This window comes from Colletotrichum jinshuiense, chromosome 10, assembly GCF_051148585.1.
Source record: "Colletotrichum jinshuiense chromosome 10, complete sequence".
Taxonomy (NCBI): Eukaryota; Fungi; Ascomycota; class Sordariomycetes; order Glomerellales; family Glomerellaceae; genus Colletotrichum; species Colletotrichum jinshuiense.
Window position 1 is genome coordinate 139,814 of NC_139303.1, and position 14,104 is coordinate 153,917.

Sequence of the window (14,104 nt, forward strand, 5' to 3'; positions counted from 1 at the left end):
CGAGCATCAGGCTAATACTTAAATGCCTATCTCTAATCACCCTTGATTGCCTTGCTGCGTATAGTCATACTAAAATGTTGTTTTAATAACAAATTTAACGCTAAGACTAGTATTTATATAGTGGAAGTAGGTGCAAGGACATCTAGCCATGTATTTTATAGCTGCCAATCATCTAATGCAAACTGTAGAAGCAATACACGGCCTGATTTACAACCAACAGCTATTCTCGATCCATCCACGGCGTGGTGCAATGCTCGGTACACTGGAGGTAACCAAATTATGTTGTCAGAGCTATTTTTAATCCATACACCGTGCTGAGAGAGCTTATAATACCGATCGCAAGGCTCTTGACTTGGTTTCTGGCTTGTCAACGTGAACACGTTTTCCAAGCTGCTGTGGCCCTCTAGCGTCTGCTGGCATTGACCTGTAACTATATCCCAGAGCTTGACGGTCTTCTCGTCAGAGGCTGATGCAAGCTGGCGCCCATCTGGCGAGAAGGCCACCGAATTGACCCAGTTGCTATGGCCCTCTAGCGTCTGCTGGCATTGGCCTGTGACTACATCCCAGAGCTTGACGGTCTCGTCATTAGAGGCTGATGCAAGCTGGCGCCCATCCGGCGAGAAGGCTACCGAATTGACTAAGTCGCTATGGCCTTCTAGCGTCTGCTGGCATTGGCCTGTGACTACATCCCAGAGCTTGACGGTCTTGTCGTCAGAGGCTGATGCAAGCTGGCGCCCATCTGGCGAGAAGGCCACCGAATTAACCCAGTTGCTATGGCCCTCTAGCGTCTGCTGGCATTGACCTGTTGCTACATCCCAGAGCTTGATGGTCTTGTCGTTAGAGGTAGATGCAAGCTGGCGCCCATCTGGCGAGAAGGCTACTGAATTGACCCAGTCGCTATGGCCCTCTAGTGTCTGCTGGCATTGACCTGTAACTATATCCCAGAGCTTGACGGTCTTGGTAGAGGCTGATGCAAGCTGGCGCCCATCCGGCGAGAAGGCTACCGAATTAACTAAGTCGTTATGCCCCTCTAGCGTCTGCTGGCACTGGCCTGTTGCTACATCCCAGAGCTTGACGGTCTGGTCATTAGAGGCTGATGCAAGCTGGCGCCCATCTGGCGAGAAGGCTATTGAATTGACTGAGTCCCTATGGCCCTCTAGCGTCTGCTGGCATTGACCTGTAACTATATTCCAGAGCTTGACGGTCTTGTCGCTAGAGGCAGATACAAGCTGGCGCCCATCTGGCGAGAAGGCTACCGAATTAACTAAGTAGCCATGGCCCTCTAGCGTCTGCTGGCACTGGCCTGTTGCTACATCCCAGAGCTTGACGGTCTCGTCATTAGAGGCTGATGCAAGCTGGCGCCCATCCGGCGAGAAGGCTACCGAATTAACTAAGTCGCTATGGCCTTCTAGCGTCTGCTGGCATTGGCCTGTGACTACATCCCAGAGCTTGACGGTCTCGTCGTCAGAGGCTGATGCAAGCTGGCGCCCATCTGGCGAGAAGGCCACCGAATTAACCCAGTTGCTATGGCCCTCTAGCGTCTGCTGGCATTGGCCTGTGACTACATCCCAGAGCTTGACGGTCCTGTCGTCAGAGGCTGATGCAAGCTGGCGCCCATCTGGCGAGAAGGCCACCGATTTAATCCAGTCGCTATGGCCCTCTAGTGTCTGCAGACATGCGTCCCAGCTTGCGTCTATCTCTGAAACAACTGTAATCCAGGCTGGTGCTTCTGCTTGGAAAAGTAGTTTTACTACGCTGTATGTAGGACTAAACAACAAAGCAGCTATATAAAGTTGCAGCGGAAAACTTTCTATACATTGTTTGTAAGATAGAATAAACCGTAAGGCATCCTGAATAAGTTCTATAAGTTGTCTTTTTTTTATACCTACCTATAAAAAAAATTAGATAGTGTTCTAATATATAAAAGTTTATTAGACTTACAACTAAACCTTTAAGTTTCTGTATCGCTACTACGGCTTGTGGCACTCCTTGTAAAAGACTCTGAGCCTCTAACCAGTGGAGATAGTGCCTTTTTAAAAAAGTGTGAATCTTAGCGTTATCCTGTATATCACTGCATGCCGGGTTTTCTGTAGGATTTGAGTGCTCTAGGTGGTCGACCCAGTGTGTACAGGAGTACTTCAGAGGGGTCAAGGGGTCTAGGTCAGGTGGCGATGCATCCCCTATAGGAATTCCAGGGGAGCGCAGTCGATAAATGTCGCGTCTAAGCGTGCTAGATAACGCATCTAGAGACCTTAAGAAGATGATATAGTGCTGGTGCGCGATGCCAGAAGGTAGAATCTGGTTAAATGCCTTATATTTCTTGTTCAGCAGGAAATCCTTGGCCGACTGGTGGACAAAGTAGATTGTGTCCTCACGAATGGTGAGAAACGAGCGGCAGAGGCCAATAATACCCTGAAGGGATTCGAGATCGTCCGCCAGATCACGACACTCGTCGATGAATGTGGTGGACTCAGCGAGCGAGAGTGGGCGATAGGTCGTCACCATAAGTGCTAGGATCTGCCTACAGAGCTCAGCGTCCTCTGCTCCACAGATTTGTTGCATCATCCGCTCATAGAAAGCATCAAGTCCAGATGGGAAGGACTTTGCCTTCTGTAAGGCTTTCCACCGGTGTGTCTTCTCGAGTTCTTGGCAGACTAATGCGACCCAGAGAAATGTGCCGTCCGCATTTGATAACAAATACTGACGTATTTCGCTTGCAGTATCGGCCCTATAGCCCTTAAGTTGGCTAAGTTGGGACATCTTGAACGTGATGTAGCTGTCTACAGCTGTTGAGACCGACTTTTCATTGACCTCTAGCGATAGCCTCTGCGCTACAGTATGTAGCCGTTCTTCAATTTGGAGCCAGTTGCGGCTTGAAACGAGCCATTTCGCACCGGTTGACTGCGATGTTTCTGCAATCAGGTGGAGTAGTTGTTCAAGCCCTGTCAAGCACTCGTCTAATGCGTCAACAAGGAGGCAGACGCCTTGCAGCTTCGAATCGTAGAGCATGTTTGTAAGGATCTCAGACATGGCCTGCCATGCATTTACGTCTTGGAAAAGCGCCTTCCCAGCTCTATCGTACTTCTCCTTCACATGCGAAATAAGTGATGGGGCCTGGTTGAGAAGCATAAAGATCAAGCCGCGCAGTACGGCCGTTGCAGTGTTGATTCGCTCGTCGGTAGCTTGGCAGAAGAAGTAAGACAAGAGCTTCCCCTGAGCTGGTGTAGCTACCAGCTCGTCGATGATGCCACATAGGAGCATGGTCTTGCCCTTACCCGGGTCGCCCTTAACCCAAAGCAGTCGCTGGTCCTGGTCATCGCGCCATTGACAGAAGTCGGGGTTGTCGAGCACCCAGACGTAGGAGTCCTTGAGCAAACCGCCCTTGGTGTCCTGGATGCGCTTCTTGTCGTGGCGTGGGTCGGTGACGCGCAGGTCGGTGAGGCATTGATTGGCCGTCTGCTGGATGTTTACGATATTGCCTTGTTGGAGAGATGATTCTGCTGCCAAGGTGTATTGACCGTCGAAATGGGATCCTTCCTGGGTTATGGAATGACTCAACCCAGCCATAGAAGTTGTCAGATTATCTGTGGCACATTGCGATGCACTCGCTTGACTCGGTTCGACAGCCTCGCTGTCTCCGCGTGCGATGCGGTTTCGGCTCCTCCGATCTTCATCTTCACCTTCTTCCTTGGTTCGCTTTGCGCGATTATTTCCTGTCATCTTAGGATCAAAGTACGAGCGGTTTGGTCAAGCGATCTGGCTGAGGCAAAGATTCTCTATGATCTAGAGACCAGAATGAGGGGAATGTGTTGAGGAGTAGTGGTGCAGATTAACAGTGCTTCCAGGCCTCAAGACATACATGGGTCCTGTCAGCCGTAAGCAGGGCGTTCTGCTCTAGCGCTGGTCAGGCTCCTTAGCCCTAGTACTGTTTTGGCGAGCCTGCTTTGCCAAGCAATTCCAGCCCCAATTCCGTCCCCATCCCACTCACATCTTCATGCGCCGAGTGTACGCAGTGCTGTTATCAAGCATTTATTGGTATAGACTATAGTGATGACTATATTCAAAATTCTATAATCTTGTTCGAATAAGGTTCCGCTACGGGACGGGGCCACAGCAGAAAACATCAGCGCGTTACGTAAACAAGGTTTAGTATAATTATAGGTAGTATCTAAGCATAGCTTACTTTCCAAAGCGAGAAGTGGAACGATACGGTAGCGGTACATCAGCACACATCACAGCCCCCACCAGTCTACTGAGACATTGCTTGCTCCGAATCAGGCTTCTCCGAATCGGGCTTTTCCGAATCAGCCCTCACCCCGTTGATTTGGTTGCCTTGCGTATTCTGGGCTTTGTCCCCCGCCTTCACGTCCCCATTGAATTCAGATCCCTCCTGATCCACATCGCCATGCGTGATGCCTGTTATCTCATTGCCTTGATTGGACGAGGCATTGCCAGTCAAGGTGATGTTGCTCTGGTATTTAGAACCTCCTTGTTTGATCCGGAGACCGTGGGGCTGGGCTGCATCGCTTGGGCTCGCAGCCGGTCTCGCCTGAGTCCTGCAGAAACTATCAGCGAAGCACGATGGCTGCAATACCTTCAATACACTGACGCGGTGCCGCTCCCCAAGGATCGTCCCGGGAGGCCCATGGGACTTTGTTGCTGCTTACACGTCGGTCAGTCCAATCAGTCCAGTCGGGAATTTTGCCTTCTGCCACATACCATATTCTCGATGACCACTGGGCTGACGTAGGGCAGTATGATCGATACTGAGGAAAGAGAAATTGTTGAAGGCTTCTCGAGATCAATTGAGTGATAATTGTGATTGTATTATTCCGTCTGTCTCTTGCACTGCTGGCGCTGGTTTTTATACCCAACCACTGTGGAAAAATGAGCCCAACCGCAGCACTGCGGCTGATAGTAGGTTCAAACACAGCACCTATGTGCAATCCAACAGAAATGCTGTTAGCAGACGAGGCCCTATGCGTGCGACAGCTTGGAGTTTTATCGATATCGATTTCAAGTATCCTTCACACACCTACCTCAATGCTCTGCACGTGAAGGTGCCTGAGAACCAATTGCAGTTCCTAGCAATACTAGAAGTGTCGGCCAGCTGAAGTCTCGCAGTACAGTGTGCTACAAAGCAAAACACTATTATTCGTCCGATAATGTTTTGTGCCTAAAGTTGTGTCACCATGTAGTCAGACTGGCCCTGCACCCTTCATTGGTCACGAATGATGTACTGACACCGCCCGGTTCTCAGGGCGCGCATTCTTCCCGTCTTTTGACAAGGCTCTGCCACTTCACGCTCATCGACTGGTTAACCTGTTGAGTAAGCTGCAGCGCTGTGGCTGGCATGTTCTACTTCGGCAAAGTCAATTTGCCCTGTTGTGCATGGATTGTCGTGCTGCATCTACGTGGCCTGCACCCACGGCTCGTTATGGATGTGCATACATGACCCAGCCTCCGCACCATCGTCTTCGATGCTCCAATCACTGTAAGGCTTCGACATGTACACTCGGAGCGACCGAAATGGTATGGCGAACTGGGTGTTGCCCCGCAGATTGGAACCACGATCTCGGACCTGAGAGCCTGGCCGTATTCAGCTTCACAGGTGGGCCACTGTACCTTCTGCGCTCCAAATGGAACTCATGCACTTACCACAAAGTGCAACTTGGGATCATCGGTGACGGCAATGGCTCGCCGTTTGACTCGCTGCCGGTGGATGGGGGAGATGCTCGCGCTGTCTTGTTTCGACATTCACCAAAGCTTGTCGGCCATCTTGTCCACGTCGTCCGAGGAGAACGCCCCGTGGAGGAAGTTCCAGATGCGGCGTCAGTCGTTGAGCGGGATGTGTGGGTAACCAGGCAAATGGCGTAGGAATGCGCCCGATAGTTCGATAAAACCACACAAGGCTCCCTACTAGGCGTTGACGCATGTCAGCCCAACCTGCAGGTCAGCAAATTTCTAATCTATGCCTTGCACTTCTCAGCCGCGCGATCATGGAGGAGGCGCCAGACCGCTTATGTGTTCTGCAGTGCGCGCATATCTGGAAAAAATCCTCTTTCGCGAAGCAAAAGCCAGATTCTCGAAGATAAGCGCCGTAGAGATGTTAACACAGCTTTTCATTGGGTCGAGCGCTGTTGCTATTCTCGCTGCTTACATTTACCAATGGTATTGGGGGACACTCCTCTCACAACAGCAAAGGGCAGGCTCTGACAGCGATACACGACACCAGCGACGTTTCCGTGATTTGACTTTGCGTGTGGACCTGGTTCCTACTGGGACGTCCTCCAAAGAGCTGGAAAGCGCGCTAGAGTCTATCATTGCTGGGAGTCTGGATTTACAGGGCCAGCTCGACGGCTTGGTCGTGCGCTCCATTACGCCGAGAGACCGCACCTGCGTCTGCGCCACTGTGACCGTCAAGACGCTGCTTTCTGAGGAGAAGCTGTTGGCTCGCCTTCAGCAGGCCAGCAAAGCGTATCCGTACCGATACGACTATACATTCTATGGCATCACACCGCTCTACGAAGACGCAAGCGGCGCTCACTGCGAGTATGCACCGTCCCTTTACAACAAAATAAGCCTCATCCTCCCAGCTAATCATCGGATACTGCAGTGTAGTCGCAGTGCCCGGCCTGGCAAGTCACGCGATCGGGTCGTGGAAATCCCCCAGAGGGAACGACCTTTGGCTGCGCGACTGGCTCTCGGAAGATATCCCAAATATACGTGTGCTCCTGTACGGGTACGATACGAAGCTGCTGAAGAGCAACGCCAAGTCGTCCGTGGAGGATTTGGGACGGCGTTTTCTAGAAAGCTTGACTGCGTTCCGAACGAGCGATAAGGTGGGTGCTCTAGACGCAAACACGGGACAGGCTGACGACCCAGCAGACCGAGCATCGCCCGGTCATTCTCATAGGCCATAGCCTCGGTGGCCTGCTGATCAAAGAGGCAAGCCCGCCACGTTCTTCTCTCGATACCAATGCTGACCCGGGGCAGGCACTCATCCACGCCGCCAGAAGCCCTGCTAGTCGTCCGGCGCACAGCCTCCTCTCGCAGGTCTGCTGCGGACTGCTGTTTTTTGGGGTGCCGCAGCTGGGGCTGCGGAATGAGAAGCTCGCTTCCGTGGTAGAAGGGCAGCCCAACCAAGCTCTTATCCGTGCTCTAGTCGTGGACGACGAGTCAGAGCCCTCGGATTTCCTCGCCCGCATGTCAGACGACTTTGCCCGGCATTTCCAAGGCCGGCTGCGCGTCATCTCCTTCTACGAGCGCAGGCTGAGCGCAACTATTGAAGTACAGCCTTTCTCACTTACTTTGTGAAATTCGTCCTGATCATGGCATCCAGATCCAACCCGATGGCACGCTGCAGAGGTCGGGACCGCCCGTTCTGATGGTGACGAGAAAGTCGGCGACGAGTACCGGCCTGACCGCGGTACCCGACGAAGATATAGTTCCTTTGGATGCAGATCATTCGGGTCTCGTCAAGTTCGAGTCCCGGCGAGACGATGCCTATGTTGTCGTAAAAGAGCGGATCAATCGTCTTGTGTCTGGTGCTGCTTCTTGGACCGAAGACCGTAGGTGATCCCACATTTTTCTACCCAAGGCACGTCTTCACTTTAAACTAACTTTTACGCAGCTCCATCGGCCTCAGCGGCTCAGCGACGTAATCGCGTCGTTGCCACTCAGCACGGCTCTACTTTTAGCGGGCAATACACGATCAATGGAGGAAGTCTCTCGCAGGGAAACGTGATGAGTCTCTAAAAACATCATGGCGCCTAAAGTGTCGTGGATTATATCCTCATACCGTGGTTGCTTTGCTTCAAAGACCGCTGATGCACAAGGTAGAAGCCCCCAGAAAATGAAGATCTCATTACTAAAGGCTCTGATATCTATCTGCCTCTCCCTGCCTCTGGACTTGGACCTCTGAATAGTGCGTTGCGACCCAGAAAGTGATCCTAGAGATAAATTTGTCAGAATCGTAATCCATTTATTATAAGCCGGTATGAAGTAAGCACGCTAGCTGTTGAATGTTAAAAGAAGGCTACACGCTTCACAAAGCGACGTGATAAAGCGGGTTCCGTCCGAATACCTTTTCGTCCAAGATTGTCGATACTCTTAACCGGGGAAAAAGCTTTACAATCCGGTTCTCCATGAGTCTGTCCGTCTTTTGTTATACCGTTCTTTGCTAGTGGCCTGTTTCTAGTGCACTCGAGGTCCTGGGATTGATCTCTTCCACGGCGCATTCCTAAGGGATGCCGCTCTCGTGGTACTGGTACAGGAACCGTGAGGTCGAAGGTTATTGCGATCGAGCGATGATCAGTTACATGTTCTGTCTCGTGTATCTCAAAATTGACCGGCGTGTTCATCAGATTGTTAGATGTCGGATGTTCTCCTCCCTGCCATGTCTTCGTACCACGTGATAGTACAATTACTGCTTAGGCTGAACTCGTTCATTGGATCGATGATCGTTGACTCTTTTGTGCGCACATTCTGGCTCGACAACCAACACCACCATAGCGTCGGAACATTGATTGAAATGCTGGAAAAGACGGGAAAACATCATCACACTCAAGTATCCCTTGCAGGTCTTTCTCTCCGCCTTCTCCAGAGAATTGTTTTCGCCCACCTTGCTGCATCGCACCAAGCCGCTTTCACACGATCGCAATGTCCGATTGTCGTCAGGATGTCACTGGCCTGGCGCGGAACGGAGGGCCGGTGGCAAACCTTCGATGCGTTGTCGCTGACGTAGAGGGGGCAGCCAGGACCGGTCGGCCCCACTACGGACGAAATCCGGAATTCCGTACACGGGGCGAGGCCAGCTTTTTGAACGATCGACTCTCAATCTGCCATCACAAGGCCGCAAAAGAAAAAAGAAAAAAAAACGGGGAATATGTTTAAAGTAATCAGATAATTTCTAAGCGAGTCTATAATTCTCCAAGTGACTTATGTGGTTCCAAGGTTCGGTCGTGCTCAATCTAACGTAGGCGCGAGAGTGACCAGCCATCGACTGGGTACCCTGAGTGCTGAGGTAAGGTGGCCCGACAGTGTGTGGTCCGCCCAAGCCAAACGGCACGGTGCAGCGATCGGGGCCTTTGCCAATGAGGCCGCCACCGGGCGGCGTCTTTGGTTTTAACAAGAGCCATCACACGACTCCTGGGGAGGAGCGTGGTGGCACGTGCCAGGTGTTGGGCACAAAAAGGGATCCGGGCACATCAGTCGCTGCTTTTCCTCTTGACCAAGCTTACATACCCCGATTGACTTCGCTTTGGTCAGCAACATTTGGCACCGAACCCTTTATTTCTATGAAGAAGGAAGTGTATATGGTCGCTGATGAGGTCGGCGAGCATGGTGTTGCCACTGAGGTCAGTTGGCGTGAGGGTAGTGTGCGGAGGTGAGTTTAGCGGTAGTGCCATGCGTTGCGACTTTGCTATTTGTGATAAAAAATTACTTCGGCGGATGTTATTCCAGGGTGTTAGGGTGGGAATGAGTTGATAAGAAACTTTTGATGAGTGCGCTTGTGAAGAGTTCTAAAGGTGTTCCTAGGCTATTTTGCTGGTGGCCCTTCCTTCTTGTACTTGGTCTAAGACATCCTAAAGAAATTTAAGTTGTGGGAATTATTGAGAATCTTATGAAAGTGTAGGGGCAACTGATTGGATGTCAGAAGTGAGGTTCGAGGTGATGTGCTCTGAGTGAAACCAATGGCTTTACGACTTGTTGGGGGGGGGGGGGGGGGGGGGGCAAGAAGCGAGTCACGTGGACCTGGTGTGGCGTTCTAGGCAGAACCCGCGATGTTTAAACTGGGATCGACAGGGTCGACTTTGAGATGACAAAATCTAGTCTTACTTGTTATTTGAAAGGGTTCTAATCTTGGCTCTGTTCAGTTTTTCGGTCAGGGCTATTTTACCGAGGTTATCAGCACTCACTATTGTAGAGAACAGAGACTGCTGAATTGACAATTGAACAGGAAAATTGAATCCGAATCGGCCTGTGCTTTTCGCTTGAAACAAGGTCGATTTCAGGGAGGATCCAGTCGCTTCTACTTTTACATTAGTGGATCTTGCCAACAAACTTACATCTCTCAAAATTCAGCACTCAGCGTTCCCAACTCCAACCCATTTTCTTACATTTACACCATGAGATCCTGAATAACAGGGCTTCTTCATAGTAAGTAGGCAATCAAGAAGGAGAAGCCTAGCGAGAATAAGATGTACAACCTCCCCTTACTCTTGCCCCAACAGCCATTCACTTGACCAACTTTACAACTGCTATTTAACCCTCCCACCATTGCCACAACCTACTTCTTACATCTTCCTTCTACATCATGTACAAGTTCCTTCCAATTTCCCCTTCATGCCAAATTCTGGCGCAGCATCTGAACTGAAGGTTCTTCCACCCAAGCTTGTGGGCCATATCTCTCGCTGTTCCTATTACAACGGCAACATGGTCAAGGTCAAGACTGAGGCAGCCATCGTTGGTGCCGGACAATCCTTTGGCAACATGGTATTCTCCATCCTTAGCAGACTGAAGCAGGAGAAGGACCCCAAGGTCTGGGAAAAACACATTGGCAAGGTGTTGCCGGTCCCAGACAAACTTGAACCGGTCTGCAAGAGGATTGCGTCCTCTCCGTAGCTGAACGCAGAAATCAAGACTGCTGCATCAGGTTGGATGAAGCAGATCGCCGATGTTTGAGAACGTGCCACACAGGCGATTAAGATCATAATCAGGGTATTTGGAAACACGAGAGAGGGCAAAAGCTCAACCATTAACGCTCTTCTGGACGAGAGCAGGTAACTCTTTCTTCTGGTGCTATCTCCACCTGTGGATCCCAGCTTACTTCTTCTAGCTTACATCCGACAAACTGCATGGGGCCTGTACCGCCTGCATGACTGAGCTTTCATACAATGATGACCAAGATCCACAAAAGCCATACCGAGCAGAGATTGACTTTGTTTCCCCGGATGATTGGATGCATGAGATTGAGAAATTTCTCAGGGAGGTTGCGTCAAAAATGTCGTATTTGACGATGAGGACGGAAACCTTGACAGCGAGGCTGCAAATCCGGTTGCAAAAGCCGGGGCAGTCTATGCAAACATGAACGAAGAAATGCTTCTGGGAAGCTCTGTGTCAGATCTAATCAGACACCCGAATGTCCACCAAGTTCTTGGCACCACTCAGGAATCCAAGCCTCGACAGGAGATGAGCCCGGCTTTTGATCGAGCCTTACTTTGACTCGAGCGACAAAGATGACGAAGAAACGGTTGCGTTTTGGCCGATGGTCAAGGCTGTCAGAATCTTGATCAAAGCCAAGGCTCTTTCCAACGGGGTCACAATCGTGGACCTAGTAAGTGGTGTTTGACATTTACGAGGCGGCGGCTAACGTGAACTTTTATAGCCTGGAAGCCATGATGCCGATGCCGCAAGAGCTTCAATCGCGGGCGACTACATGAAGTCGTGCGCTGGCATATGGATTGTCTCCCTAGTTCACCGGGCGATTGACAATAAGGCGGCCAAAGACTTGATGGGCGATGCATTCAAAAGACAACTCAAGCTTGACGGAACCAATAACAACGTCAGTTTCATCTGCTCTAAGACGGACGAGTTGGGCCTCGATGATGCGGTGAAGAATTTCAACAAGAAGCTGAACCCCGATATCATCAAATCATGGGATATGGCAAAGACCTGTCGTCGGGATATCAAGATTCTCGAAAAGAAGATCAAGAAGCTCCGAACCAACAGAGACACGGCTGCGATGTATGACAATAACTCGGATATAAAGCAGCCTGCGAAGAGAATTAAGACCGATGGAGTCGCCAAAACACGCAGGGAGCTTGCAGGAGTCAAAGAAAAACAGTCTGAGCTTCAAGAAAAGGTCAGAATGGCATGCTTCCAGAAGCGCAACGAGATTTCGCGAAACACCTTGGAAACTTATTTCAATCGTGTCGTAAAGGAGTAAGCAAAGCCAAAGCAACATTCCCTACTACGTGACTAACAGAACTCAGGGCGCAGCAGAAAACAGTAGCTTCAAACCTTACCGACAGCAACTCCGATGATGAAGTCCATAAATTGCCGGTGTTCTGCACCAGCAGCCACGCCTACCAAAGCCTGGAAGGCCTGTCAGAGGGTGACCCTGGCTCCCTTATTGGCTTCATTGATATCGAGGATACTGAAATCCCGCAACTCCAAGAGCACGCGCAATCATTGACGAAGGAGCTTCGCATCGGAAAGAACCGAGAGGTTTTGGCTGGTGTTTGCCAAATTCTGAACTCCATCTCGCTTTGGACACAGAACACCCCGGACTTCGCCGCTGCGTTGGACGCGGAGACGCTGAATTCGCTGCTCACGAAGTTTGAAAGAGTAAGTTGTTCTGTTTTCTCATGATGTTCGTGAACAAAGAGATTGATTCAGCCAGGAAATACTATCAGAGATAGAGGAATGTATCAGTCATTTCCATACAGGCATTAAAGAGGAGCTTTTCCCCAAGATGACTAAATTTGGCGACGAAGCAAAGGCAGTGGCGGAGAATGTGGCCTTGGGCTGGTGTCGTCCGTTGAGAGAGGGAGGTATCTACCATTCGACTCTCAAAGCAACATTCGCTCGCGGTGGTATGTGGAAGAAGCGGAATCTGAACGGAGAACTTCTCCAGCTATATTCATCGAAAATATTTGATGATTGGGAGGAGACATTCCGCCTGGTTGCCCCTAGCAACCTGGACGACTTTATCCTCGAGGCGCTGCCCCAACTCAAGTCTATTCATAAAGGAATTATGGATCAGCTTGAAGAGAACGAAGAAGGGGAGGTGCAGGCTACGCAACGACTCATGCAACAGCTTGACCTGCACAAGGCCACTATCAAACGCCTCGTTGCTCAATGCAAAGTCGATATTAACGACGCGCAGAAGTTGGCCAGCCGAGAGCCCCTGCGGACCATTACCGAGCAAATGGAACCGGGATACATCTTGTGCATGGGAGAAAGAGGTAAAAACAGTTGACGCTGCATTTCGATTTCGGAATCATTGTACTAACATCCCATTTTTTTGCAGGCCCTGGGTCCACAAAGCGGATGAAACATATCATGGTAGAGTTCGTCAAGCGTCGCAAAGTCGAGATGTTCCATACTGCCATTTCAAACTCTACTGGAATTCTGCAAATGGCAGTTGATTTTGTCGTGGACAAGTTGAGGGTCCAGATTAATAACATCATACAGACGATGCGCAACGACTACACGATTGCGCTGGTGAAGAGAGAGGAGTCTGCTCGTCGCGAAGAATCCGACTTCAAGCAGGACATGATGAGCGTCCTGGAACTTGCGGAGCCGCTGCTGAAGTGAGCAGATGCGATTTTGAGAGGCAGTCGATATAGAGAACGGGACGGATGGGGCGTCTTGAGGGGAACGTAATCAGCGATAAATAGATTGATAGTCCACACGGCGATAGATTCTTAAATAATTTCTATTTGGTAGAAGAATTCTTTGCAGAGGCTACGAAATGGCGTCTGTTAACCAAGACTTGAAGGCTCGAGTTGTGTGGAATGTCTCTTGGATGCCGCAAAGCTTGATCATAATATCCACCAGACTGCAACATTATTTAATACAAGTTACACCATTGTCCTATTAACACCCGCATTTCACTTTTGCATTAGACTAGCAAGCGACAGCCTCATACAGGATAGGTCTTTGAATTTTGCCTATAAAGACGTGAATTGCCGAGATGCACTAATGTATGATGGGGAAGTATAACAGCATCTTGCCGGCGACCTTGCTCAAGATTGTGATACTGTTGGATTACTCAGCCAGAATACAGGGAGCTGGCCAGCAGCAGCAGCCGGCCGCGGCAACGGCCGCGGCAGCGGAACCCGGAGATCCAACCTCCGGGCCGTTGACAGCAATATCTACACTACTGCTGCTGCCGCCAACCTACCTACTTTCTCTTCTACACACAGATATAACCACCAGAATACAGTAACAGTTTTGACCTTTTGTTTTACGTTCGATTACTTCCCGTACGGGTAACCTGTGATACCAACAGATACCGACCCACGCCCGATTCGTAGACCTTGATGATAGACTAGGCTGTGGTCTGGAAGTCTTGTCACAATCGCATTGTTATATG

At 50.4% G+C, this 14,104-nt stretch overlaps 4 protein-coding genes across 4 annotated transcripts; 2 read left to right on the forward strand and 2 right to left on the reverse strand.

The window, feature by feature from the left end:
* Positions 1–220: 220 nt before the first annotated feature.
* Positions 221–3,567, reverse strand: EsH8_X_000030 (uncharacterized protein; the record flags this gene model as incomplete). Its single annotated transcript, XM_083274118.1, has 3 exons — positions 221–262; positions 309–1,584; positions 2,252–3,567. 3 exons carry the CDS (start codon positions 3,565–3,567, stop codon positions 221–223), a joined length of 2,634 nt encoding a protein of 877 aa, XP_083119510.1.
* A 682-nt stretch (positions 3,568–4,249) lies between these two features.
* On the reverse strand, positions 4,250–4,722 carry EsH8_X_000031 (uncharacterized protein; the record flags this gene model as incomplete). The annotated part of the gene is made up of 3 exons (XM_083274119.1): positions 4,250–4,556; positions 4,610–4,662; positions 4,720–4,722. 3 exons carry the CDS (start codon positions 4,720–4,722, stop codon positions 4,250–4,252), a joined length of 363 nt encoding a protein of 120 aa, XP_083119511.1.
* Positions 4,723–5,933: 1,211 nt separating this feature from the next.
* EsH8_X_000032 (esterase/lipase family protein) lies at positions 5,934–7,758 on the forward strand (the record flags this gene model as incomplete). Its single annotated transcript, XM_083274120.1, has 7 exons — positions 5,934–5,952; positions 6,036–6,552; positions 6,617–6,842; positions 6,889–6,948; positions 6,997–7,290; positions 7,343–7,571; positions 7,634–7,758. The coding sequence occupies 7 exons, from the start codon at positions 5,934–5,936 to the stop codon at positions 7,756–7,758; spliced, it is 1,470 nt and encodes a 489-aa protein (XP_083119512.1).
* Positions 7,759–11,269: 3,511 nt separating this feature from the next.
* EsH8_X_000033 (uncharacterized protein) lies at positions 11,270–13,323 on the forward strand (the record flags this gene model as incomplete). The annotated part of the gene is made up of 5 exons (XM_083274121.1): positions 11,270–11,338; positions 11,390–11,946; positions 11,997–12,351; positions 12,407–12,971; positions 13,037–13,323. The coding sequence occupies 5 exons, from the start codon at positions 11,270–11,272 to the stop codon at positions 13,321–13,323; spliced, it is 1,833 nt and encodes a 610-aa protein (XP_083119513.1).
* Between the last annotated feature and the right edge of the window lie 781 nt (positions 13,324–14,104).